Source organism: Merops nubicus, unplaced genomic scaffold (genome assembly GCF_000691845.1).
Source record: "Merops nubicus isolate BGI_N331 unplaced genomic scaffold, ASM69184v1 scaffold21261, whole genome shotgun sequence".
Taxonomy (NCBI): Eukaryota; Metazoa; Chordata; class Aves; order Coraciiformes; family Meropidae; genus Merops; species Merops nubicus.
In genome coordinates, this window is record NW_008587900.1 from 27,767 (window position 1) to 52,483 (window position 24,717).

Sequence of the window (24,717 nt, forward strand, 5' to 3'; positions counted from 1 at the left end):
TTACCTTGTTGAAAATTTATTTAAGGTTTGTGGGTAGGGGGAAAAACCTGTCCTTTCCCACTTGAAGTATCTCATGTGTTCTGAAGATCAACAGGAATCCATATTCATGTGTGCTGAGCTTGAAAAAAATCAGATTCAGAGATAATTTAAAGATGCTTTCTTCTTTCCACGATTTCAGTGCAACTCTTCCTAGTGCAGTATGTATTTGGTATTTGTCATGATAAACTGTCTCCATACATTCATTCAAGTGATTCATCCTTGTCCACGGAGAAGCCGTGGTAGTGATGTCTTATTATGTAAATCAGCTACTGAATAGGATAAATTAATTTTGAGAGGCTGTAAGACATGTTCAGATGCGAGTTTGAGTAAATAGATAATACTTCAGCTTTTTAAATGAAACCATTAATTTTATGAGTGACTAGGAAGTACCTGATCTCTTGAAGAAAACTGCAAGAGGCAAATAAATATTATGTGTGTTTACCTATTGCTTATGTGTTTTATGGTAATGCCAGGAGCTTTATCCTGGATCACTGAAATACACTGAGTGGGACCAGGATTGTATTTCAAACTCAGGTAATTCACAAATAAAACTGTGTGGAAAATCAGGAAAAATGCAACTGTTTATTGAGATTTCAATACCTTTAATATGTGTACATAACATTTTCAGCTCTGCACAGTCGAGCTGAAGTGATAAAATCAACATGCTGAGCTGGTTTTGGGGATCGGGACAGTTCTGCCTTTGACTGTCTCTCTCCTAACCGAACATTTCCCTAATTAAAAATAACAGGATTATTTTTATTTTCTCTGTGGAGTAAGCTTTGAAGAATGTTTAGTCTGGAATGCAGTTTCTTTCTTCTTCCTTTTCCTCCCTTTCATCTCAGCATGATGATCCCTGGAAATGCTGCAGGTGTGGCCAAGCAGTTCCTCCGTTGTGTGTTCCATCAGCTGGCTCCCAACGGCATCTTCCCACAGCTCTTCCAGAGCAATATTAAAGGTAACATGTGATGCCTGACTGCATTTCTGACCCTTTCAGTTACCTCTGTACAGACAGCCAGAGCAAAAATGTCATTCAAATTTCAGATGGAAGTTTTTTACGGACCTTGGCCACATCTCTTATGGACTTTAGTGAGCTGAGTTCCATCGCTGCACTGAGCCAGCTGTTAGAGGTATGTTGGAAATTGCTCTGATAATGCTGCTGGTTTCATTACCATTCTCGGGCATATTGGATCATTTCTCCTCACTCATTAAGAGTTCAAACTTAGATCACCACAAGCAATGTGAATTTTTGTTTTGTCTTCCTAGAAGCAGAGTTAGGCTGTCCCCACCGTTTTCCTTCTGGGTTTCACTCTAGCTGACAGGTGTGTCTATGTGTGGTGTGGTGGTGTTTTGTTTGGTTGTTTTTTTTTAAAACTCTTTTTTCTCATAGCAGCTCCTGGAGCTACCCCCCACATTGGTAGTGTGGGCCATCCCTTACCCCAGCACTATTTCTGGTCTTCAGGAACATTTCTGCTCATGCATCTCAGTTCTTGCTCCCCTCTGTATCTGATGGCAGTTTCTCCAAGTAGTCCACAGACTTATTACCTGCCTTGCACTGACTGCCTTCTGTGTGCTTGGCTTGTTTCTACTGTGATTTTTATCTTCCTACTAGCACTAATCTCTTGCGTGTATCCTGCTTTTCCAAGAACACAGCAGTTGCTTCATACAAAGATTTTGACATCACTTCGAAACTGCTTATGTATTTCCAGGCCAAAAAACCATACGTTTTGTCTACTGAACATTAAATCAATGTACCTTGTTTCAAACTGTCAAAAGGAAAACATGGGCAATCCACTGGGAATACTTGAGTTCTTTATTTTTTTTAGTGCCATGCCATTCTAAGCAGGTTCCAGGTTAGGACCCTGCTTATAACATATTGGCTCAAAGTCTTTTGGTCAATACATTAAGAAGTAAAAGTGGTTTTGTGGATGGAAAGCTGCCCAGTGGAAAAGGACCTAAGGGTGTTGATTGACAGCTGGCTGAATATGAGCCAGCAGTGTGCCCAGGTGGCCAAGGCAGCCAACAGCTTCCTGGCTTGTATCAGAAATAGTGTGGCTAGGAGAACTAGGGAAGTGATCATCCTCCTGTACTCCGCACTGGTGAGGCTGCACCTTGAATACTGTGTCCAGATTTGGGCACGTCAGTACAAGAAAAACATTGGGGTGCTAGAGCAGGTCCAAAGAAGGGCAAAGAAGCTGGTGAAGGGTCTAGAGAACAGCTCTTCTGAGTAGCAGCTGAGCAAACTGGCCTTGTTCAGGCTGGAGAAAAGGGGAGACCTTGTTGCCCTCTACAACTACCTGGAAGGAGGTTGTAGTGAGGTGAGTGCTGATCTCTTCTCACAATTAACAAGTGATAGAACAAGAGGAAATGGCCTCAAGTTCTGCCAGGGGAAGTTTAGATCGGATATCAGGAAAAATTTCTTCACCAAAAGTGTTGTCAACCAGTGGAACAGGCTGCCCAGGGAAGTGGTAGAGTCGCCATCCCTGGAGGTGTTTAAAAGACCTGTAAACGTGGTGCTCAGGGACATGGTTTAGTGGTGAACTTGGCAGTGTAATGGTAGTGGTTGGACTTTATGTTGTTCAAGATCTTTTACAACCTGAATGAATCTACGAATCTGTGAACTAAACTAGACTTAACTGTCATATACAGAGTTCAAATTCCCTGCACAGCATTTTATCCTTAGCATTATAGAAGAAGTAAGGACTATTTGGTCTGAAGAAATTAACCTCAACATTTCCAAATACTGTTTAAGGGACCATTTCTGCATGTGTACGTTTGTTTACAGTTCTCATTTTGTTTCCAGGGTTTGAACAACAAAAAGAACTTGCCAGCAGGGGGTGCGATGCTACGCTGTCTGGAAAATATTGCTACTTTTATGGAAGCCTTGCCGATGGATTCACCCAGCAACCTCTGGACCACAATTAGTAACCAGTTTCAGACCTTCTTTACTAAACTCCCTTGTGTTTTGCCACTTAAGGTATGATGTATGGGCATCTGAAACGAGCTATACTGCCATTGGTCAGGATGTGCCAAAGCAGTTGGGAAAGCTGTGGATGAGAAATTGGAGTAGGCTGTTGCAAATATTTTCTAATGATGTTTCCAGATGAGTGGATTGATTGTATGTCTGGTCCATCCCTTTAATTATAGTTTCCCTGGGTAGCAATAACAGCTCTGACCAGAGTACTCCTCACCCCACTGTTGGGTTTTTCTTCTACGCTTTCATGCCTTGTCTTTGTCAGATTAGAATACTGCATTTGAGAGAATCAGAATTTTGTCAATAAAAATCCATCTGTTTAAGAAGATGTTATCCAACTGTTAAAAAAAACCACAAAACACAAAAACCTCTCAAGATGAGCAGCACCACCTAATTAATTTGCCAAAAGTATGCAATAGTCAGACAGACAGGGAGACCTGAGACTGGTGGGAATTGAGCCTAGCCTGTTTGGCTCACCAGGTTGTAGTTCTGGCTGTAATCAGAATATAGTTGCAGTACCTGTGCCTGGAAGCTCAGGGATCTGAATTCTGAGTGTGCAGAGGACATACAGGAGGATCTTGTCTCCTAGTGTGTATATCTCCAGATGTCTTTTCAGTAAACAGAGTAAAAACTTCTCTGAGTCTTTCCAGTAAACATGAGATTCTGATGCACGTATTCTGACTTTGTTTCCTATGGTGTGAGTGAGCCTAGTGGTAGTTTCTTCTGTGCAAAGCAGTGTTGCTCAGTATGAGTTGAGGGATCCAAAGTCTAATTTTGTGACTTACAACATTGTCTTTTAAATTGGGTGTCACCACCAAATTACATGAATGAAAACAAATTCCTTTGTACTACTATGCAAGAGTCAGATCTTGAAACCTCTTCAGGCTTTTGGTAATTTGAAGCACTATCCTGCAGCACTTACCAAGCCAAACAGGTAGTAACCTTTCCCTTTTCATACTTGCCACCCTGGTCTGTTGTATTTTGTCTAACTGAAATAATGCAAAGAAATTAATTGGATATTAATAGTTTTAACTATATATCTTCCATTCACAGAACATTTAGATGGATTGTTTACTCTTTTTTCCCTTTTAGTGGGAGGTATCATTGGTGTTACAAGTAAAACAATTGATTGCTCCTGGACTTGCAATCTCCTGTTCTTTCTTCTAGGGTCATAAATAACTCTGCTGCTCTAGATATTTGCAAGAGGGATAAGGCAAGACAATAGATAGACCCTGAAAAGTACCATTCAGTGCTGCAACCTGTGTCATTTACTCAGAAGAAAAATCAACTACACCATAAGAAACAACTTTAGAGTAGTATCTGGAGAGCTACTGCCAGGGTGCATTTTGATGTTATGGGGTGTGAGATGCAGCCCTGTCTTGGGGTGTTGGGGAAAATGTCTCAGCCCAGGGCAACCACAGAAATAAAAAATTAGGTAGATGGTGTGTACCTCCTACTAACACACTTCCCCCACCCCCCAATCCATTTTTATTCCAATGGAAATATATTTCTAGGAGATTTTTGTCCTAAAAGGTCTAAGGTTGACTATTCTAACTAGCCATTTAGTGACACTTCCTTATCTCAAGGCCCATGCTGTGGTATGTTACCACTGAAAAGGTATGACTGTCTGTTCAGGAATAAGCCAGTTTAGGCTAAGCAAGTAAAAGTCAATCATCAAGGATCAGTTTTTCACACTTCACCTATAACTTATTCATAGCTGCTACCACTAAAAGCAAAATGTGCACAGAAAGGTACTAATCCTGTTTTTTTTCTTTTTTTTTTTTTTTTTCCCCTTTTCTTTCCTACCTTCAAATATGTTCAGTGTTCTTTAGATTCTAGTTTAAGAATCATGATTTGCTTGTTGAAGATACCTACCACTAGTGCCACCAGGGTAAGTTCCAGGAAGGCAAAACTGTTGTCTCAGATTTAGCCAGCCTGCACTATTCTATGAACGTGTTCTTCTCCCCCAGCTAGGAGAGCATTATATGTCAGCATAAAATGGCGCAGTCCAATACTCTTTGGAGAATGATAAGAGCTTTGGAATCTAGGTTACAGTAAAGTGTGGGTGGGTTTACATTCCTGTGTGGGTGTGAATGTATAAAGATTTGATGTTCTCTTTTTTATTTTTTTTCTTGAAAAAAGAATGATAATAATGAGTTTCCTTAGAAGTTCTGCAGTACAATTCCACTGAGGTCAGTGAGATTTTCCTGCACAAACACTACAGAATCTCTTATGCTTCATAAGCACTGTCATAAGTGAAACTATTTTCTCATTTCTTCTTCTAATTTCTCATACAATCATGAGGGCACGTGCTAGATAGAATAGGCTTTTGACCGAAACAGTGTATAAATCCCAGCAAGAGAGCCTCTGAGCTAAAAATAATGTTCCATTTGGGCATTTCAGAATTTGAAATGCCTTTTGTTTCACTGAGCAACCAGTTATTGATTTCTCTAAATAATCTCATTGCAGAGTCTTCTGGAGCCTTTTTCAAAATTATTAAGCTTCGTAATTCAGAATGCTGTCTTCACTCTGGCCTACCTGGTGGAACTGTGTGGTTTGTGCTACCGAGCCTTCACTAAGGTAACACTGAGACTATGTCTTCCTTTAGGGACAACTGAAAATAGGACAAAATCCTACTTCCCTCAAGTAATATGTTTGTAAGTAACGATTAAATCAGTGTCAAGTTTCAGACATCAACAGTTTTAATGTAGTTTGGCTAATCAAATAATCATATTCAATGCTTTTTAATAATACTGAGTTTCACAGGCACAGTATGGACACACATAAAGGGAACCTGTGAAAAACATTGCTCAGAAAAGTATTTTGGTGTGATTTCAGCACTTGGAAATTCTTTTCTCCTCTAGAGATGATACCTGGTATTCACACATGACAAAGTGTCTGTACAGTCATACATTTCCTAATGCACAAGTTTAGCCAAATACCTTGTACAATAAAAACAAGTATTCTTGGTAGTGCTTTTTGAGAGCGCAGCTTTGAGGGGAGGCAACAGATAGACCAGTAAAATAGAAGACTCCAAGTTAGGAACTTCCCTTCTTGGTTCCCGTTGCATTCTCTATTAGGTATCTCACTTTGGCATGCATGGCTGTAAGCTGTGTAGAAAAGAGAACAGTATATGTGCTCCTTCTAAAAAGTTTTTAAGATTCCTGGATGAAAGCTATGGTAGATAAATAACACTCAGCTATTACTCAAGTTCATTTTTGTAGCTTTTAGTGTGAAGTTGAACAACAAAATCCACAAAACCAAATCGAACCTTTTACTGAGGCCCTGTATGCTCAATTATGTAGATTAAGGTACTGAGCAAAAACATTTCTTTAGCCACTAAGTTTACAGTTTTCCATCCTCAATATGTTTGTCAAAACAGTAATTAATCCTCAGGAAACGTTCTGTCATAAGTAGCTGTATGATTTTCTGTATTGGTAATGTACAATGGGAACACACATTGCTTTGGGCTTGGTAAGTCTTAAAATATCACTGGACAAACAGCGAAGAAGAAATATAAAAGGAATGACACTCTCACAGAAAAACTGCACCCCAAGAAATTAAGGAAAACTTTTATCAGATAAAATGGTTTGAAGCATTAAATAGAAACTAACAATGTGTTTAATTACAGCAAGCAAACAGTACTGTGTTTTGTCTCTGTTGAAAGAGAGGAGTTTCTGAAAGATAAAAACCCTGAATCCAGAAGAGACCACCCAGCGTTTCGAAGTAATTTGGGTTAGATCTATGGTTAAGGCTTTGGGCAAGGCAAAGTGAGAAAAATATTCACTTAAAAGTCCAACAGCGGGGCTTTTTCACTGAAACAGAAAAAGGCCCATTTAAAACTGAAGCAAAGACATTGCTCTTGCATTTGTGGTCTGGTAAGACTATTTCATTACCTGCTGAAGCAAATTGTGAAATAGAGGAAATGTTTTACTCCTCTCGTGCTCTGCAGTTTCAGTAATTTCACAGAAATTTTATTAAAACCCCCTATGTATTTCTTGCATGCTTCCTGGTTCAATGTTCTATTAATATATTGAGTACTTAATTGCACACAGGAAGCTTGGATTGTAGAGCTTGGTAAAATCTCCTTCTTGATTTAGTTTAATGCAACCTGGTGACTCAGAAATGGAATCATTAGTGAATGGTCTCCTTCAATTTGTAGACACGAAGTCCTTAATTTAGTGGAACTCCACACTACATCATCTTTGTTATTTCTGAAAGTTTACCATGATTTTACATTAGAAATATTAATTTAATGACTGCTGTTAATAAAAAAAACAGATCAGTTATGATGTCTGTGTTTCTCTACAGTGGAAATCACTATACCCAAGTAAGTGTTTGTGATAGAGTACCACACAGAAGTGAATTCCAGAAGGAATACGATTTGTGAACATTGAAGTTATTTATATTTAATTACTTGCTTTGCAACTTTGACTGTGCTGGCTGGAACAAAACACCAATTTTCAGCTAAGCTGTGGAGAATTCTTGTCTTTTCAAAGACCAAGCCACACTGACATGCACTTGGTAGAGGTTAGTGCTGTAGAACTACTCCAAATCTTTTTTTATCGACAACGTTTTCCTAATACCCTGTGGCAGGAATATCTCCATTCCTCTTGTCTTGGAGCCTGAAGACTCACAACAATCTGATATTTCCTTGTCTGAGTTTCTGTTCCAGCTCAGCAGTTTGATTTTTTTTTCATCGCCTCTGGAACTCTCTGTTAAGTAGCATCTCTTCTGTGGATTGTAGTCTTCGTATCTTTAGCTTTCCTTTCAAGTATCTTAAGGGCCTAAATGGACACTTTTTGTCTTTCTTATCTCTTACAGTTGCCTATCTTCAGCATTTACTATCTTCAGTAATTACTGTAGTAGCAACAGGAATAAAAGAATTTTGCTTTATACTGACTTACTTAGAGGATAGCATATCACACCATTGAATAACCAAATTTGCTATTCTTATTACTAAGTTTGGGCCCTGAAATACTGCTAGAAGTTAACTTCAGTGGTTTCACTTTCTACTTCTAAGTCACAAGTTTAAAGGTTGCAAGGCATTTTTAGTAGGGGTGCATAGATATTAGAGAGGGTTAATTTGGCTGAACAAAGGCTAAATAAGGGGCTGTACTCTTGACTCTTTGGTATCAAGTTTACACATGTGATTCCCCTGGGTGTTATGAACTAACACCCATTTACAGCTTTGTGGCAGAATACAAAGTTCTTGAAGTATCTCTGAACTATGTTTATACCTATTTATCACTAGCAGAATGATAGGAATAAGTAGACTTTGATAGGAAGGGTGCTCTGGGCTATTGACTTCAGTGTCATCACTCCTAATTTACAGTGCAAGAAGCAAGAGGACAGATGTCAAAACTCAGTTTTGCTTGATTTTGGTTCATCTCTCTCCACTGCATGTGCTTAACAAACATTAGGAGTTTAGACTATGAGATAGAAGGCTTCTTTGAGAAAAAGGTAGCTCACTGTTTTATTAACCTTGGGATTCATGAAGCCTATGCTTCCTTCCCGGTGTTCTGACAAAGCAATTTATTATGGCCCAATTATAGCCTGTGTGGCAAAGCTGTTAGTTTGTAAAATAGCTTAATGCGTTCGGAAGAATATTACATCTCTTTCCCAGTATGTGCAGGCTTCTGTACTGGGTTGCTGATGGGAGCTTCTGTCCTGTGTTTCTCCAGTTGTCAGCTGTCTGAGCATGGCAGTGCATTATGTATGTGTCTCAAGGTTGTGAAGGCGTATGAGGGTGGGAAGGGTCACTCTTGCTGGTGAATTCTAGCAAGTAGTCAGGGTCGGTTTGCACCTTGAGTGTTGTGCAGCGTTCTGGTTCCTCATTCCCAATCACAGTATAGTGGAATTGGAGAAAGTTCAGATAATGGCAACAAGAACGATCAAACAGTGGGATGAGTTCCACATACACAGCAACTAAGTAAAGCCTCTTCAATCTGAAAAAAACAGTGGGAATGTGAGGGAGGTCTGTAGGTCACAAGTGACTCGGACAGAGATGGGTAATTTCGTGTTTTTCCAGTACAAGAGCGTACTAAATTAGTAGGAACCAGTGTCAAAGCAAGTAAGGGGAAGTGTTCCTTCAGCAGTGTGTGACTCCTTGCCAAGTACTTTGGATGCTAATGGTTGACATGGGTCTAAGAGGTCAAATAGACACGTAAGTGGAAGAGAAATCCACTGAGTGTTATGAATTGTACAGAAACCATACTGAGGTCTTAAGTTCCCTGAGCTAAAAATAGTGGCTAGGGGAGTAGTAGTGGGAATTATACATGCTTGCCTTGATTTTATTCCTCCTTCTGCATCTGCTTATGGCCTTGTTGGAGATAAGTTACTGAGGACATTTGTTCTGGTCTGACCTTTCCCGAATATTCTTATATTGTATCCTTATCAGAGCACCAATCGTGAATGTGCGTTGTGTGACTATTTAGTACTTGTCTCCTCAAGTAATGGTTTCATAATACAGCTGATCTGATCCAGTGTTTGCTGCTCCCGTAAGGAAATTATTTATTTATTAATGTATTTTTATTTTGGATTCTTAACTTCTTGTAAGTTTAGCTCCCTTGACTGCAGCAATGTAGTCAGACAAGGACTGATGCAGTTTGGGGCCCATTCTATCAGCTAAATGTGTTACTGAAGACTCTATGTAACTGAAGATCAAATAAAGAGCTTGAAGTAAGGTTTCTTGATTTATAGATTGGCATCATAGCTTCCATGAAAGACATGCCATTCTGTTGTTTTGGCACCTTCTCTCATATCAGGGGCTTGATATTTGAAATCTATTTTCATGAAAAGGTATGTGGGTGCTGTGGGAGACACATGCTGTTGCTGTAAGCTTTGTTTGGCATTGTGCTACACAGGTACAGTGTGGCGACATGAGCTCTCTGAGGAGGAAGGCTGATGACTGGCCTCTTGGTCTTCTGCAGCCAAAGCTCCTCTCACTACCAGCTCTTCGTCTCCTCCAGTTCCTTTCCTTTTAGCTGCACTTGCTACTGCATGCTGCTGGAGGTTACCTTCAAACTGACCCTCACCAAGTAAACCTCAAAAGACTTCTCTGAGGAAGAGGCAAACATTCTTATCCCCTTTACAGGTGTCATAAAGTAAAAAGTCCCACACATTTAACTTGTGAGTAGGCATGAGATTTGCAAGATGGAAGATACTAGGCTTTAAATCTTAAGCATGCTTTGGATATGGCCTCTTTATTAAACAACGTGTTTTCACCTCTATTGGCCATTTGAAAGAGAGCTCAGTTTAAGTCTTACTGCTGATCAAAAATCTTGAGTTATTTTGGTCAATAGCAGGTTATAGATTTGTTCTACAGTTTTATCTTATTTTCCGAAGTCAGAGAATGTCAAAGTAAGATGTGTAAAATGCTCATCTTATCTCTTGTACCTCTTTGCTGTCTCAGCTCAACAACTCTATTCTTAGGCTTCTGTGTTCTAATCTCCTTTGGCTGATTTTCCCCTATGTTTTAAATTGTTCCTGTTGTAGCAGCTGTAGCCAAGATGGCTTTTATTGTGTAAGTGGAAAAGTACTGCTAGTCTCATAAACGAAGATAGATGTCCAAGCTGCCTTAGTGCAGGCACCCTTAGTTTAAGGGATATAACAACAGAAAGGAAGTGTGGTAAAATGTAGACCATTCCTCCCAGGTTTAATGAAAGAATAATGCTAAACACTATTGCCAGTTTTGTTCTCCTGAGTCAATCCTTACTGCTTTCCCCTTTTCCCTTTATATGGAACTACTTAATGAAAGCTACACTACATGCCTAGGCTTTATAATTGTTTTATAAAATCTGTCTATATTTCACATGCAAAATATTAAGTTCTTGGATAAAGTGCCTGATACATTATCAAAGGAGAATCACCCTCATTGATGTCTGTTCAGTCAATTCTGTAGAATTATATAAATGATGAATGATGCTGCTTTTTTGTAAGACAGGAGAAACCAGTACACTTTTGTAACTTTTTTATTCTCAACCCTGTATAAAAAGTGTCCTTATGGCTTACTAGTGGCTGTCAGTAAGTTTCAGGACTTTCATAATTCTGTGTTTTTCTGTTGCAGGAAAGGGATAAATTCTACTTGACGCGCAGTGTCATACTGGAGTTACTGCAGGCACTCAAGTTAAAGTCACCCTTACCAGACATGAATCTGCTGCTGTTGGTGCAGGTACAGGAGATTCTCATGTAATTCCCATACTGATCCTGTCTCGGCCAGGTTGAGGGGTGGGAAGAGCAAGAGCAGCATGGTTGCAGGAAGCACCAGGGCAATGTCAGGGGAAGAACTTTAAAAATCACAAACCAGTTTCATTTGTTACCAGAGGTGCATATATTTAGACTTCCACACTTAAATTTAAGAAACTAAATTGAGAATCTACATTTCTCAGGATGATAATGACCTGTGCATCATTGCTGATGTACTGAGGATCATAGAATATATCTTGAGTTGGAAGGGACCCATAAGGACTAAAGCTGTTGAGCTTCATACTGTGTCCCAGTGGGGCAGCTGCCCCAGCTGCTGCCTTTTCCTCTAATCATAGCCCCAAGACCAGTGAGCAGTTTGTGTGGGAAGGCGTGCTAATTGATCATGGGCCAGAACTCAGTTTCTGTCTGTTCAGGCAGGCAGTAAGCTGTCGCCGGTCCCTGAAGGCTGTTCTTTTTTTAACATGGAATTTTCCAGTAAAGAATAGACAGACAATATTTCTGCTCCTTTTATTCTGTGGATTGCTGAAGTAGGAATTTAGCTATTTTTTTCATAGCAAAATCTGAGGAAGTAAGATACGAACTTGTGAAAAATCTGTCTGTATCCAAAATGCCAAGTGTGGCACTGTTTGGCACCACTAGTCTGTCCCACAAAAACAATTTACTGAAATCTGTCAGTTTAATCACAGGTAGTGGGCTTTCATTGTTTACTATGAGCTAACCAGTATATGTATGTGGTAAGTTGAAATAATAGGGGACCAGCACTCCATAAGGTTCAAGCAAGATGTTCATGATGTAGATCATTCATAATGCTCCCAGCATCACAGCTCCTTCCACTCATTCCCCACTCATTATGGGGTCAAAGCTTCATATGGCTTACTATGGGCTCATTTTCTTTTGAGTACTGCTACATTACTCACAGTAAATAAGTGTTTGCTGGTTGACAGAGAAATAATATTGACAACTGAAATTATGTAGTGGTTAGGATAACTCTGAAAACAATTATTATGCCATCAGTCTTAGGGGGGAAGAATAACGCTTTTTTTTTTTTTTTTCTTTTTGATGATTTTTTAATTTAAAAAAAAAAAAAATCAATTTTAATGTTAAAAGCAGAAGTTTGCTGCTTTTTTCTTTTTTACGCCCAGGCTTTTTTTTCAGTCCCAGCTGAGACCATCAAATATCTGAACCACCAACCTATTTCTGTCATACGGGTGCAGTGTTGCAGCTCGATATCATGTGCATTGGTGCTGTTGACTTGAACTGACTTTTTCCATGCTACATAATGAGCAATTTTTCGGCATTGCTCCATTGTATATCTCAGTCCTATGGCTACCCCAAAGGGTGGCAATCCCACAGTCTAGTCAAGCCTGAATTCCTTATTTGATAATGCAAACACGCCACGTCAGTTTTGGCAGTTGGATTTAATTGGTAAGCACTTATCCTTCACATTTGAGTCTGTCAGCTGATAGACAGAGTAAGCAAAACTCTCACTTGTATTATCTTTATCTCATAAAGATAAAATGATAATTGCCTGGGTTTTCCTCCTAGCACTGCTCCCATATGCTCTGTTCACTTTGCCGTGTATTCATACCTTACACAACAGCACTTAATGTGGATATAAATGGCTTTTATGATGTCTCTCTTTCAGAAGCTGATGAACCAATTCATATTTCCTGCTATCCAAGGCAGCCAGCTTCTGTTTTTATGCAGTCAGTGGTAAAGAATAGGGGCTGCATTCAGACCATCTGCCATAGATGCCTACTGGAGGCATGATGACTACTTCTCCCATTGACTGTGCAAATTGGCAGCCTTCAGTAGTATGTGGTCTGAATGATTCAACAGCCTTTTGCATTTAAATACCATAGTAACCACTAAGCTCATCTTAAGCACTGTTGTAGTTTAAGAAACCTACTAATAAAAACACATATGTATCTGATTATTTTCATTTTCTTTGGTGTCATCAATAGAACGAAGAGATTGATTAACCTCTTCACCACACAAAGTCACTAAAATATCATTCAAATTGTGTGATTTTGAATCCATAAAGCTAGAGTATGCTTAGCACAGCACCAAATGGAAATGTTTTTGATTTCCAAGACAATCATGTTCCCCATGGAAATGTCAGCCTGTATACAAGAGTCCATACAGGCAGTGCACACAGAATACAAATATTCAATCAAAATGTTTGAGATAACAAAGGAGCTAGGAGCACTTTAGTTTAATGATAGATCAGTTGTGGGCTGACTGACAAAGGAGTTCCTGGGAATGTACATTTGACACCCACATTCATCCAAACTACATGTGACACAGATGGCACCAGTGCTGAGAGTTAACTTTATTGCACTTTACAAATTATAAGAATTGTAACCAGATCACCCCAATCATTGCATAGGTGTCCTGGATGATAAAGGATATGCGTCTGTCTTCTTGATTTGTCCTGGCAATGAAAGCTCTCATGTATGTGCTGCAGTTCCATGGGTTTCCATAGGAACTGCTTCTTCACCCAGCATTTTGTTTCCCTGTACTTTTCTCCTGCTCACGTTTCACCCACACATGTCTTCATGATTTCCAATTGACTTCAAATTAGTGCCTTATTAGGATTTGCTGGTTCCATCAGGCTCTAAGGTTTAGTGTATTTGATCTGTTTTGTTTAGGGCACTCCTGTTTTTGGCTGGACCTTCAGCTGATGTAAATCTGTATATATCTGGTGGTTCCAATAATGTTTCTGGAAGATCTGATCTAACTGCTGAAAGGAAGGATTTGAAGTTATGTATTATATGTTTATAACAATATGTATTTTAAAAACTCTGATAATAAATGGAGGTATAATATAGATTATGGTGTCGTAATATATTCACTACAGTCAGCAGACATTCCCATTTAGACATTATTCTGCAGCTGTATCTCAGCAGACATTGCTAGTAAGAGGCAGGGCAATTACTTGCCCATTTCTCATCATTTTGCAGTGCAGGGGTATTCTTCTTTCCATTTTTCATTACATATGGCTGGCATTAAATCTCTTGCCAGTGATGTCTCTTTCTACAAATATTGTAATACATTAAGACAACATAAATGACAGTGAATTGGACTGAAAATGTCAGAAATTTTTCATTTTGAGTTTGGTTTCCCACTCCTTTTGACTTATTGGAACTTTAGGAAGGATCCTTGGAACTGGCAGTCTGATGATAAGATGAGCTAAACAAGGCCTAATTATTCATTAGAAGGGGAATGGAGTTTGTCAGTTGTTTTTCACATATAAATTAACATCTGTTATTTAACCCAAAGTCCTCTGTACAGAAGATACAGGAAGCTTACAGGAGACCAGTAGAGATTGCTTTGATTGCTGCTTATTATTATTGTTGCTTATTATTATTGTACTTAAAAGAAAATGTTGTCTGAAATAGATGACATTTGTTTGGCAATGGGTTTTTCTTGACTTATATGGTGAGTGGTGTATGATGTCTGTAGCAGTGCATTGAACTCACTTGGATGCTAAATATACTCAGCCAGATTCTTTAGGGAATTACAGTCCTATTTTGCAGCTGATGTGGTACGAGGGAACACTAACGTACACACAATTTTTTGCTGAGAAACCCTTCACAAAGGAAAACAACATATGTATTGTCCAGTGGACCTGGCATCAGCATTGCCTTTTCTGAGACAGGGTGCCTTAGGAGAAAATTTGTGATCTATTTGCCTGAAGTTCATTAGTGGTCCTTTTAAAAGAGAAGTGGAGAGTCATAGTTGTTGATTGGACTATGACTTAACTGTCTTTACTGTATTGATACAGCCCATAACAGTAATTAGGCTTTCTTTTGCTTCCCATGTAATTATTAAAGCTGTGGTACAGAAGACTCTCAGGCCATTTTGCAACTGAAATATGAGTTAGATTCCTGTTTTATTCAGTTTGTCTTATTCTGGTGTAAAATAAATTCTAACCAGTCATCAATGTGAGCCAGGCCTGTGTCTGAGGATACCAGTTAGATTATTAGTCTAAACTCAGGTATGTCTTCCCGGTATTTATCCCAGAGAAGGGACTATTTGTCAAGACACAGACTGAGTAGTTTCTGAGTCTTGGTAGGCAGTTTGAGTTTGGATTAAATATGTAATTGAAAGATAAAACTCATGGAAGTGTAACAGTAAGTTCTATGTCTGTAAAGGATGTTTGGAAATACGTTCAAGACAAGCAGGCAGTTGTTGAGAGTACTGCTAACACATGCTCATCAGACAACTGTAAAATAGATTGTGTAGTCAATGTCTGTCTCTGTGAAGGTACCACAGTATTAATTTTCAGGAAAGATGATGAAGGCTTTGACCTTATTTTGACACTTCTATCTGCTCTTAGAAAGTTACATTGCATAACTATGAGTAAAAATTGCTCAATCGCAAATATAGTATTAGGACAACAAGTTTTATGATTAAATAACAGTATTAGCAGGTCTAATGTTTGGATGATGTGAACATCAGAGATTTTGGGTCAGAGGATCTGGACATTAAAAGAAGAAAAAAAGGCAATTTACTATGACAGAATTTTACTGACTTTCTCTCAGGAACAGCTTGTGTTTTTGTAGTGTTGTGGCCTGAATTATGCAGCGGTTATGCCACACCATGCCAGTATGTTCACAACTTCAAAATTCTTCATGTAATTTATTAATGTAGAACCTCAGTGAAAGTGTTGTGAAGAACATGGCTACCTTATCATCCTCTATCATTATTTACTCTATGATGAAAGAGGAGCATCTGATATATGCAAGGAATAGCATAGAAATATTTTTTTTTGCTCATAAAGTCTGACTTATATAATATTCTTCAAGTTGCTCCTGCATAGCATATGTGTGTTAATTAAGCAAATTAAAGTCAGATTTTTTTTTCATTAAAATTAGCTCATTTATAATGGTGAGTTAACTATGTTGTTTATGAAGAGAGCGAGCTCTAAAGGCAAATAACCATGACTAAAAGCAAGAAGAGATCTAAACTGATTTTAATAAAATAATGAATAACTTATTAGTGTCTTCAGGTTCCTCCAGAACTAATTAAATATAACTTGTCTTTAATTTCTTTTTAGTTTGTTTGTGCAGATGCTGGCACAAAACTAGCTGAGTCAACAATCTTGCATAAACAGATGATTGCCTCTATGCCTGGAGTAAGTACTGAATCAAACTCTCTCTTTAGTTTTGTTTTTCAAAAAAATCTATCTTCTTAGCTCATTTTGCTTCATTTTAAAGTTCTTCCCTTTTCGTTTCTCCTCCTGTTGGCAAGATGTGTTGCAGGCAGAGGTTGAGATGCTGCTTCATTTTTATTACTATTGGAAAAGTTCTGAACTTGATGCTTCTTCCATTACTATCACTGATAATCTTTAGTCATGTAACTGAGCTGGAGCCTGCACTCAAGAGGACAACGTGGGGAACAGAGTGGCTGAACACTTCAAAAAATGGTAGCAGGGAGGAAAGCTTCAAGCCATTGCCTCCATTCTGACAAAAGGCTATCTGGTCAAAGAAGGGAATTAATGGTGTTTTTCTGGTAAAGACACTATATCCTACTGAGTTTAGCTAAATCACCAGTACTCATAATTGCCTAGGTGCTGAATATGCACCTGGTGAATCTATGAGGAAGTAGCACAGTTGGAGGTCTCAGGTTGTTCCATGACACATGACTGAGTTCCTAAACAGGTGGATGAGGGTTAGCCCAGGTCTGCTTCCCAGGCTGAGGAAAACTCATTTCCTTGTATGTATGTCTCTCTGTCAGGTGTCTGCCTGCTGCTTGAATGAAACTGGATGGATGATTGGTTGGAGTGAAGTCTTTTCCAGCCCAGCATTATTTTCAGAGGTCTTGAGTACAATATTTTTTATAATTCTGTTACTCAGTGTTTTAGAACCCATGTGGAATCCTCAGTCTGCATAAACTGATGGAGGATATGCTGACAGGGCTGCCAATGACCTTGTTGGTTATTCTGTCAAGGGAGCTGACTGGCATAGCATTTGGAAAGCCAGAAGGTGGCATAGTTCAACACTGTGCAGATTGCTATTAACGTACAAAAGTGAGAAGCACCCGGGTCAGTTGCTTAAAAATGGGATACTAGCAGGTTTTCAGACTTCTGCCACTAAAACTCAATTATGGCTTAATAATTTTGTGATCATCGTTAAATCTGGTTCATTTCTATACTCAGATAGGGTAATCAGCTTGTGTGCTTCAAAGTGTAGATCATTTAATAGAGGTCAGAGAAGAGTAGTTTTTCCCTGTAAACTGTACTGCTGTGTTTTGCTCTGAGCCTGAGACTTTGGATACAATGATTTTTGGTGACTTCAAAAAGATACCTAATTTGATAATATCATCATTTAGCCTCAGAAGTTAAACATTGCTTTTACTTGGCCCTTGTGCTGGTTTTGGCTGGGGTAGAGTTAATTTTCTTAATAGGGGCTAGTATGGGGCCATGTGTTGGATTTGTGGTGAAAAATGTGTTGATAATCCAGAGATGTTTTTGTTATTGCTGAGCAGTTCTTACACAGAGTGAGGGCCTTTCCTGCTCCTCGCCTCACCCCACCAGCGAGGAGGCTGGAGGTGCACAGGAAGCTGGGAGGGGACACAGCTGGGACAGCTGACCAAAGGGATATTCCATACCAACTGATGTCAGCATACAAAGCTGAAAGAAAAGAAGGAAGGGGGGTGTTTGGAGTGGTGGCATTTGTCTTCCTGAGTAGCTGTTAGGTGTGATGGAGCCCTGCTGTCCTGGGGGTGGCTGAACACCTGCCTGCCCATGGGAGGTGGTGAACACCACCATGGGAGGTGGTGAACGAATTCCTTGTTTTGCTTCACATGTGTGCATGGCTTTTGCTTTACTTACTAAACTATGTTTCTCTCAACCCACAAGTTTTCTCATGTTTTACTCTTGCAATTCTGTCCCAAATCCCACCGTGGGGAGTGAGTGGCTGTGTGGTCCTCAGTTGCCAGCTGGGGTTAAAGAATGACACATTCATAGTTCCCCTTGAATTCAGCTAGCACTATCTTCACCTCAGACTATTAATATATAAACAGAAGTTTGTATGAAGCCTAGTGGGTCAGTTATTTCACCTTCTGAAAGCTTCTCTCCAGGGTTCTCTGGGCTGTTTGAAGCCTTTATTTAATGTGACAGCTTTGTGCTGGTGACTGCTTTGCGCACCTTGGGTACACCGTGTACTAGCCAAAGGCCAGACTGGCGTTTCTCACTGTGTTCTAGGAAAAGGATTATGAAAACTTGTACTACGGGAATACAACGAGCACCGCACTGAGTCCTTTTGTTTTCCCTTAGAGGTTTTGCCATTCCCTCTTTTCATTTTGCCCTGGTACAGGTCACTTCTCAATGCTTGTGGCTTTATTGTCAGACTGGAACAGTTCATGAAGGTTTTAATTTATCCCTTAGAGTCCTTGCCTCCCCTTCTGAAAACTGCAGCTAGCTTAAATGCCATTAGAATGCTGTATTTTGAATTATTTTTTCGTCAGGATTATGCCAGAAACATTTGTTAGTTTAAAAACAAAACAAAAAAATAAGTAGCACTTAAATTTCAATGGTGATCATTTTAGTGATTTTTACACATAAAATACCTGAAGCTAGTAATGTAAAATGTTTTTCCATCATTATTAATATGAACATAAGGGCATCTGTGCCTGCGACTAAATTTCATTTTCTGGGATTGTAGCTGGTTGTTCCATTTACAGAAATGCTCAGCTGCTTGAAGAGCTAAGTTGTACAACTCTCATCAACTTTTTAAGACTTTGATTCTGAACCACGGTAAGTTTCAGGATGACATAACAAGGATATTCCTCAGTTAATTTTTTATTGCTGTCACAGATAAGAGTATTTTATAATGCATGAAGAAGCTACAGTGACTGGTCTATCTTTTATACTGTTATCAGATAAGAAGACAAATTATAGTGAGAAAAAAAATCAAAGAATACCTATTCCTAATTAATCTAGCGAAAAAGTAAAATAAAGAATTTGAGACAGACAAATTGTATTTCCAGTGAACAAGAAACAGAGACAAAATCATGAACCTATTCAAAACCTTACTTAAACTCCTTTCTTTTATGTTCTAGTGTGGAACAGCAGCAATGGAATGCATGAGGCAATATGTTGGGGAAGTGCTGGATTTCATTGCAGATATGCATACATTAACCAAATTAAAGGTTGGTTCTAGGCATATATTGATCTGATGTACATAATTTTTTTTTTTTTTAAAAAAAAATATGTTTTCTCTAATGAACCTGCCTGGGAGAAATGGTTGGAAGTCTTTGAGGGTGATAGATAGGCTTTATTCTTTCCTTAAAAAGAAAAAAAAGTTAGTAATGTGAAAGATTAGACACTTCTAGGTGATCAGCAAAAAGTAGCTTATGTAGTGTTGAAATGGAGGTTGATTATATATATAGATAGTGTTATTATATTACATATTATATTATTATATATAGTGTGCACACAATAAAAATGTAGGCTTGATTTTTCTGAAACACTGAGGGTAAACTAATGTCATACCAAAATCAGTGTGAGAAGTAGTTGTCTTTAATATAACCCATGGTAACATAAAAATCCTTGCCTGTACAACTAATTACACTCCTGGAGGAATCCTGTGTCTCTTACATACACAAGCAGATAATTAAGTTAATTGGAAGTTCAGAAGTTATTAAAATCCTGTAATTGACCTGTAAAAAAAAGAGGGATGTGTGTTCTTTCTCTTTGGATGCTATCATTTTCATTGCCAGGTGTATTCTGTGGAGGAAACTGAGTAGTTCTTACCTCTGTAGTCCAAACTGCTGCTTTTGGGTTTCTGTATATTATTTTGCTGCCAAATTTGTAAGAGGAGTGATAGGGAAATACTTCTGTCAACATAAAATATTTTATTTACAAATGAATTTCATTAAAACATCCTAGTAATGATGAAAATGGTCAGATTATAATCCTGATAAAGCAGTATAGTGTTTTCCTGAAAGGGCCCCTCTACTACTGCACCAGTTGTCTCCTCAAAGTTACTGGCAATGCACTGGAGTGTTTCATGCTCCAGGTTCATGCAGGCACTCTGTGGAGGCAAGACCATCTCATGCCCCAGAGGGGGACACCTTATTGCAAGTTAGTAATACTTACCAAAAAGGAAGAATCCCAGCTAAACTGAAACTCACGTCTCTTGAAACTTGCAGTAACCTTGTTCTACAGGACGAAATATCCCTATTGAGTTCTTACCCTGTTAGCCATATGCCTTCAGTCCCGTTGATTTTTTTTTATTTTTTTTTTTTAAATGCCCTAATAAGGGAAGCAGCCTTCTGTGCTGGAGTAGAAATATACTTCAAAGCACAAACTAATAAATAATTTTCAACTGGATTGGATTGCTTTCCCACTCTGCCCTTTAATTACCCATTGTCTTAAAGTTCAGAACTGCTTTCAGAAGAGTAAGGCAAATGAGGAAGAGACACATCTAGTTTACCTTTTCCACAGGAAAATATGAACTTACCTGAAACCAGGAATGGGGAAGATACTTGCGTGTAGCCTCTCTCCTGGTAAAATGTTTCTGCAGAAAGCTCTCTGCTATTTGCACTTTTCCATTTTGCCCCTTCTCCCTTGAACTGTAGTTTTCTAAATTTTTAGAAATGCTCTTACAAAGCTGAAGTCTGCTAAGACTATAATTTCCTATGCTCAGTAGGACTATTTATTTTTTAAACTTTTATACATGGATATAGGTAAGACATAAACTAAAACTTTACCCGGTTTTTCACTTTTATGTTTTGAAATTAGACAAGAAGCTTCCCAAATGTGTTTCACTTAAAGTGAAATCAGAACCAAATGGTCTAAAACGTCATGTTGTTTTGTTTTATACATTTAATACAAGAATCTGAGAAGATTAGCATAATAGGAGAGTCAAATATGACTGTAACTTTATGTACTGTAAAGAAAAAGCTTTGTCTGTCTTTGGAAAATGAAAAGGCAGTTCTTGTTTAACTAGGTTGGATAAACTGATTCTTTGGTTCCAACATAGTTGAGAAAACATTTGTAAACATTTCTAATTTTATAACTCGTCGGAATTTTAAAGAAATTCACAACATCTAGATTCAATTTATGAGCTTATTTCATGTATTTACTTAGGTCGCTTGAATTTTATTAACAGAGGTGTTCCCAGGAAGTGAGTCCTAAGAGTATCCAGTTGTACAATTTCTTGCTACGAGTATGTGTTATTGACAGCATCTGGACTACCAAACAAAGACAAAGAATATTGTATAATTTATATGACCAGTAAGGATCCCAACAGCAAAAGTTGAACCTTGGATTTCAGATTTTTAAATTTCTGTTTTCTATAGAAATTCAGTGACCAGAAATAGTTATTTATTAATTTCCAGTGTCTTACTTTGTGTGTCTGAGAATAGTTTCTTCAAAAGAGTTCAGTTATTTATGTTAATTCTTAAGATAATCACATTCCAGTTTATTGCTTCTGTTCAGTTTATTATGTTGTTTTTGGTTGTCTTTTATTTTTTTTCTTTTTCCATTTGGGATAATGTTTTAATTGGTAAACCTCAGCAAGGTTTTATTTTGAAAATTCCACCTTTTTTGAAGAATACTAATGCATCAGCCTGCATACCTGTCTATTCTTTTTACCTGGCTCTATAACAAAGTCATTAGATAGACACGATGCTACTTTTGGTTTTGTGTTGTTTGGTGTTGTTTTTTTGTTTGTTTTTGTTTTGTTTTGGTTTTTTTGGTTGTTTTTTTTTGGTTTTGTTTTGTTTTTTGTTGTTGTTTTTTTTTTGTTGTTTTTGTTTGTTTGTTTGTTTGTTCGTTTTCTGCTCTTGAAAGAGACTTTAAGTAAGCAATTTTTGAAAGTGTAAATTGCTGGGGTCAGATACCTACCTGTTACAAAAAAATTATTTGTCCACTGATTTTTTTTTTTCTCCTGTTACAACAATTCAATAACTGATGACCTAGATTTTCTTGTGCAAAGCACATGGCTCTCCTTTAAGCAAACAAATATACTCAGTATGTGTTCTGTTAGTCTAGTAACAAAAGATAATGCAAAGTTAGCTTAATTAGAAGTATAGAAGCATCTCAATAAGCACGAATGAAACAAGCTTCCTTAGAGCTGACAATACAGGATAGTAAATCATCTTTCCAGGCATAAATATTTGCATGTTTCTTGGAAAAAGGTTTAGCTCTTTTATTTCCAGGGCTTAAAGGCATCTGTGGCAGCTGAATAGTGCACCATAGTCATATTGCCAGTGGCTGAGTGACAGCTTATTTCTGTACATGTAAATGGAATCTTGCACAGAGCAGACATTTCCTGCCCAAATGCTATGTCGTTAAATAGTTACATTCTTTCATCTTCACTTAAGCTGTCTGGATGTACAACCATTAGTTTGTATTCATCAGCTGTTGAATTTGCTGATAAAAAGGTGTCTATAGATTTGCACAAATCATGCTTTGTGGAGGCTCTTGAAAACGTGGCCCTTCGTGAAATGATCTGCATCATAAAGCTGTTACTGATTCAGGGACTGGAGAATTTTAAAAAGTCTGAGTTCTGTAGCTTTGTAGATACAGTCAGAGACCCGGAGAAAGAAACAGAAGGGAAATTAAAAAGAATACACTGTTGCTTGGAAGAACTTAGTTCAAGTTAAATACTCTTTCTGGGTAGGAAATCAGATCTTTGCCTTGCAGAGTCACATGAAGACTTGTTCTCAGCCACTGCATGAAGACACTTTTGGTGGACATCTGAAAGTTGGTTTAGCTCAGATTGCTGCTATGGAAATCACACGGGGAAACCACAGAGACAACAAAGCTGTGATCCGATATTTGCCTTGGCTTTACCATCCTCCTTCTGCAATGCAACAAGGGTGAGAATACTTTTCCATAAAAAGGAATTCTAAAATGTGTAAGAAGTCTTCACGAAATTCTGTCTTTATTGCCAGATTCCATAGATGAGACCTGCAGTAGGGAATGGTGGCTGTAGGACATTGAAACAGCTGGTCAGCAGCTCTCTGACCCTTAACTGAGGAGTTAATCGATGCAATATTTATAGTACACACCAAAGGGGCAGTGGAGGTAACTCCATTGGCTTGACTGGAATTACCTTGAAAATTAACTTGATTCTCATTCTAAATACAGACAGGGAAAAGCACACAGCACAAACCTGTATTCTTGTCCCACCTTTGTTCCAGACTACCTGCCCCAGGATTCTGGGGACTAAGTCACTTAGGTTCCAGTCCTGTAGATATATCTACATGTGCTTTCATGTAGAGCATATCTGGTTTTGGAAATAATGGAGTTAATCTCCTTGTGCTTTAGTTTCTTACGTGTAAAAAAAGGACTGTGTATTCTGAGCTGAAGGTAGTGAATTTCTTTAAGAACCTATAGGTAGTTGAGGAAGAGCATCTATCAGACTCTACTAAAAAAGATTAAGCCTCTTTGATGCTTTGAGTTCTTTACAATATCAGATTAGGAACTGGAAACTGTAGTGAGAGTGGCTTAGTAGTAGTGATTTATTGATCACACCCCAATTTTTTTCCCGTGCCTGTGAATTCAAATGAGTGTGTCATCTGAACTTGGTAGCAGCAAGGGGACAGACAAGATGAAACCAGAAGTGTTACTCCTTTTGAAATTATATAAGCACGTTGCTTTGCAATTTTACATTGCACTAGATGGTGGATGAATACTTAAGTGTCACAAAAAAGCATAGTCCCTTCCCTCAAAAGCATACAGTCCAAATGTCCGAGGGGCTAAGGAAAAAAGAAATTAATTCCACTTTACTGATGGAGAAGTGGAACACAGTGAATGTAAGGCATGGTGCCTGCTCAGAACTTGCTATGGAAGGAACTGTTTCCTGCTGTTGCCCTGTCAGCTGTGTGCTGTCCAGGGGAGCTGAGGAACTTTTCCACCTGGGCAGCCCTTCCCATCTGATGATTTCTGTGTAAAAAATCACTGTGTGTGGAACCAGTGAACCTGTTAATATTTTAGCTTTTTATAGAGACTGTTTCTTAGACCCACCAAATATGTTCTGTTGGATTTGTTGATGGTATGTTAAATCCACTAAATTCTGTGAGGTTCTAGTCTTCCCATAAGCTGTACCAATGATCTGTGCCTCCAGTACAGAGACTGCATCTGCCTAATGTGCATAAGGAAACTCCCTATTTTGGGAAAAAACAGAAAACTTAGCAACATTGTAAAATCCACTCTTTCTTGACAGGCCCAAAGAGTTCATAGAGTGTGTTTCACACATTCGTTTGCTGTCCTGGCTACTTCTGGGGTCTCTGACACACAATGTTGTCTGTCCAAATTCTCCATCATCTTGCATGCCTATTCCACTGGATGCAGGTTCACAAATTGCTGACCACCTTATTGTTATTCTGATTGGGTTTCCAGAGCAATCAAAGGTAAGGGCTTCTGTGTTTTAAGTGAAGATATGTTATATATTTGTGTTATCATTGCAAACATTTATTTATTTTCTCATAAGAAAAAAGGAGGGAGGAGTAAAGCCTTATTAAAACCTGGGATGTAGGGA

General features: G+C 38.5%; 1 protein-coding gene across 1 annotated transcript in view; it reads left to right on the forward strand.

Annotated features, from left to right (window-relative positions):
- The window catches only part of LOC103781390 (protein unc-79 homolog), a 59,556-nt gene that overhangs the window by 25,077 nt on the left and 9,762 nt on the right, over window positions 1–24,717 (forward strand). The window contains exons 12-21 of the mRNA XM_008949105.1: window positions 882–994; window positions 1,081–1,166; window positions 2,840–3,013; window positions 4,833–4,901; window positions 5,480–5,590; window positions 11,079–11,183; window positions 16,281–16,358; window positions 19,286–19,375; window positions 22,878–23,053; window positions 24,403–24,589. Coding sequence (XP_008947353.1) covers window positions 882–994; window positions 1,081–1,166; window positions 2,840–3,013; window positions 4,833–4,901; window positions 5,480–5,590; window positions 11,079–11,183; window positions 16,281–16,358; window positions 19,286–19,375; window positions 22,878–23,053; window positions 24,403–24,589 — 1,189 coding nt within the window. The remainder of the gene's footprint in view (window positions 1–881; window positions 995–1,080; window positions 1,167–2,839; window positions 3,014–4,832; window positions 4,902–5,479; window positions 5,591–11,078; window positions 11,184–16,280; window positions 16,359–19,285; window positions 19,376–22,877; window positions 23,054–24,402; window positions 24,590–24,717) is intronic.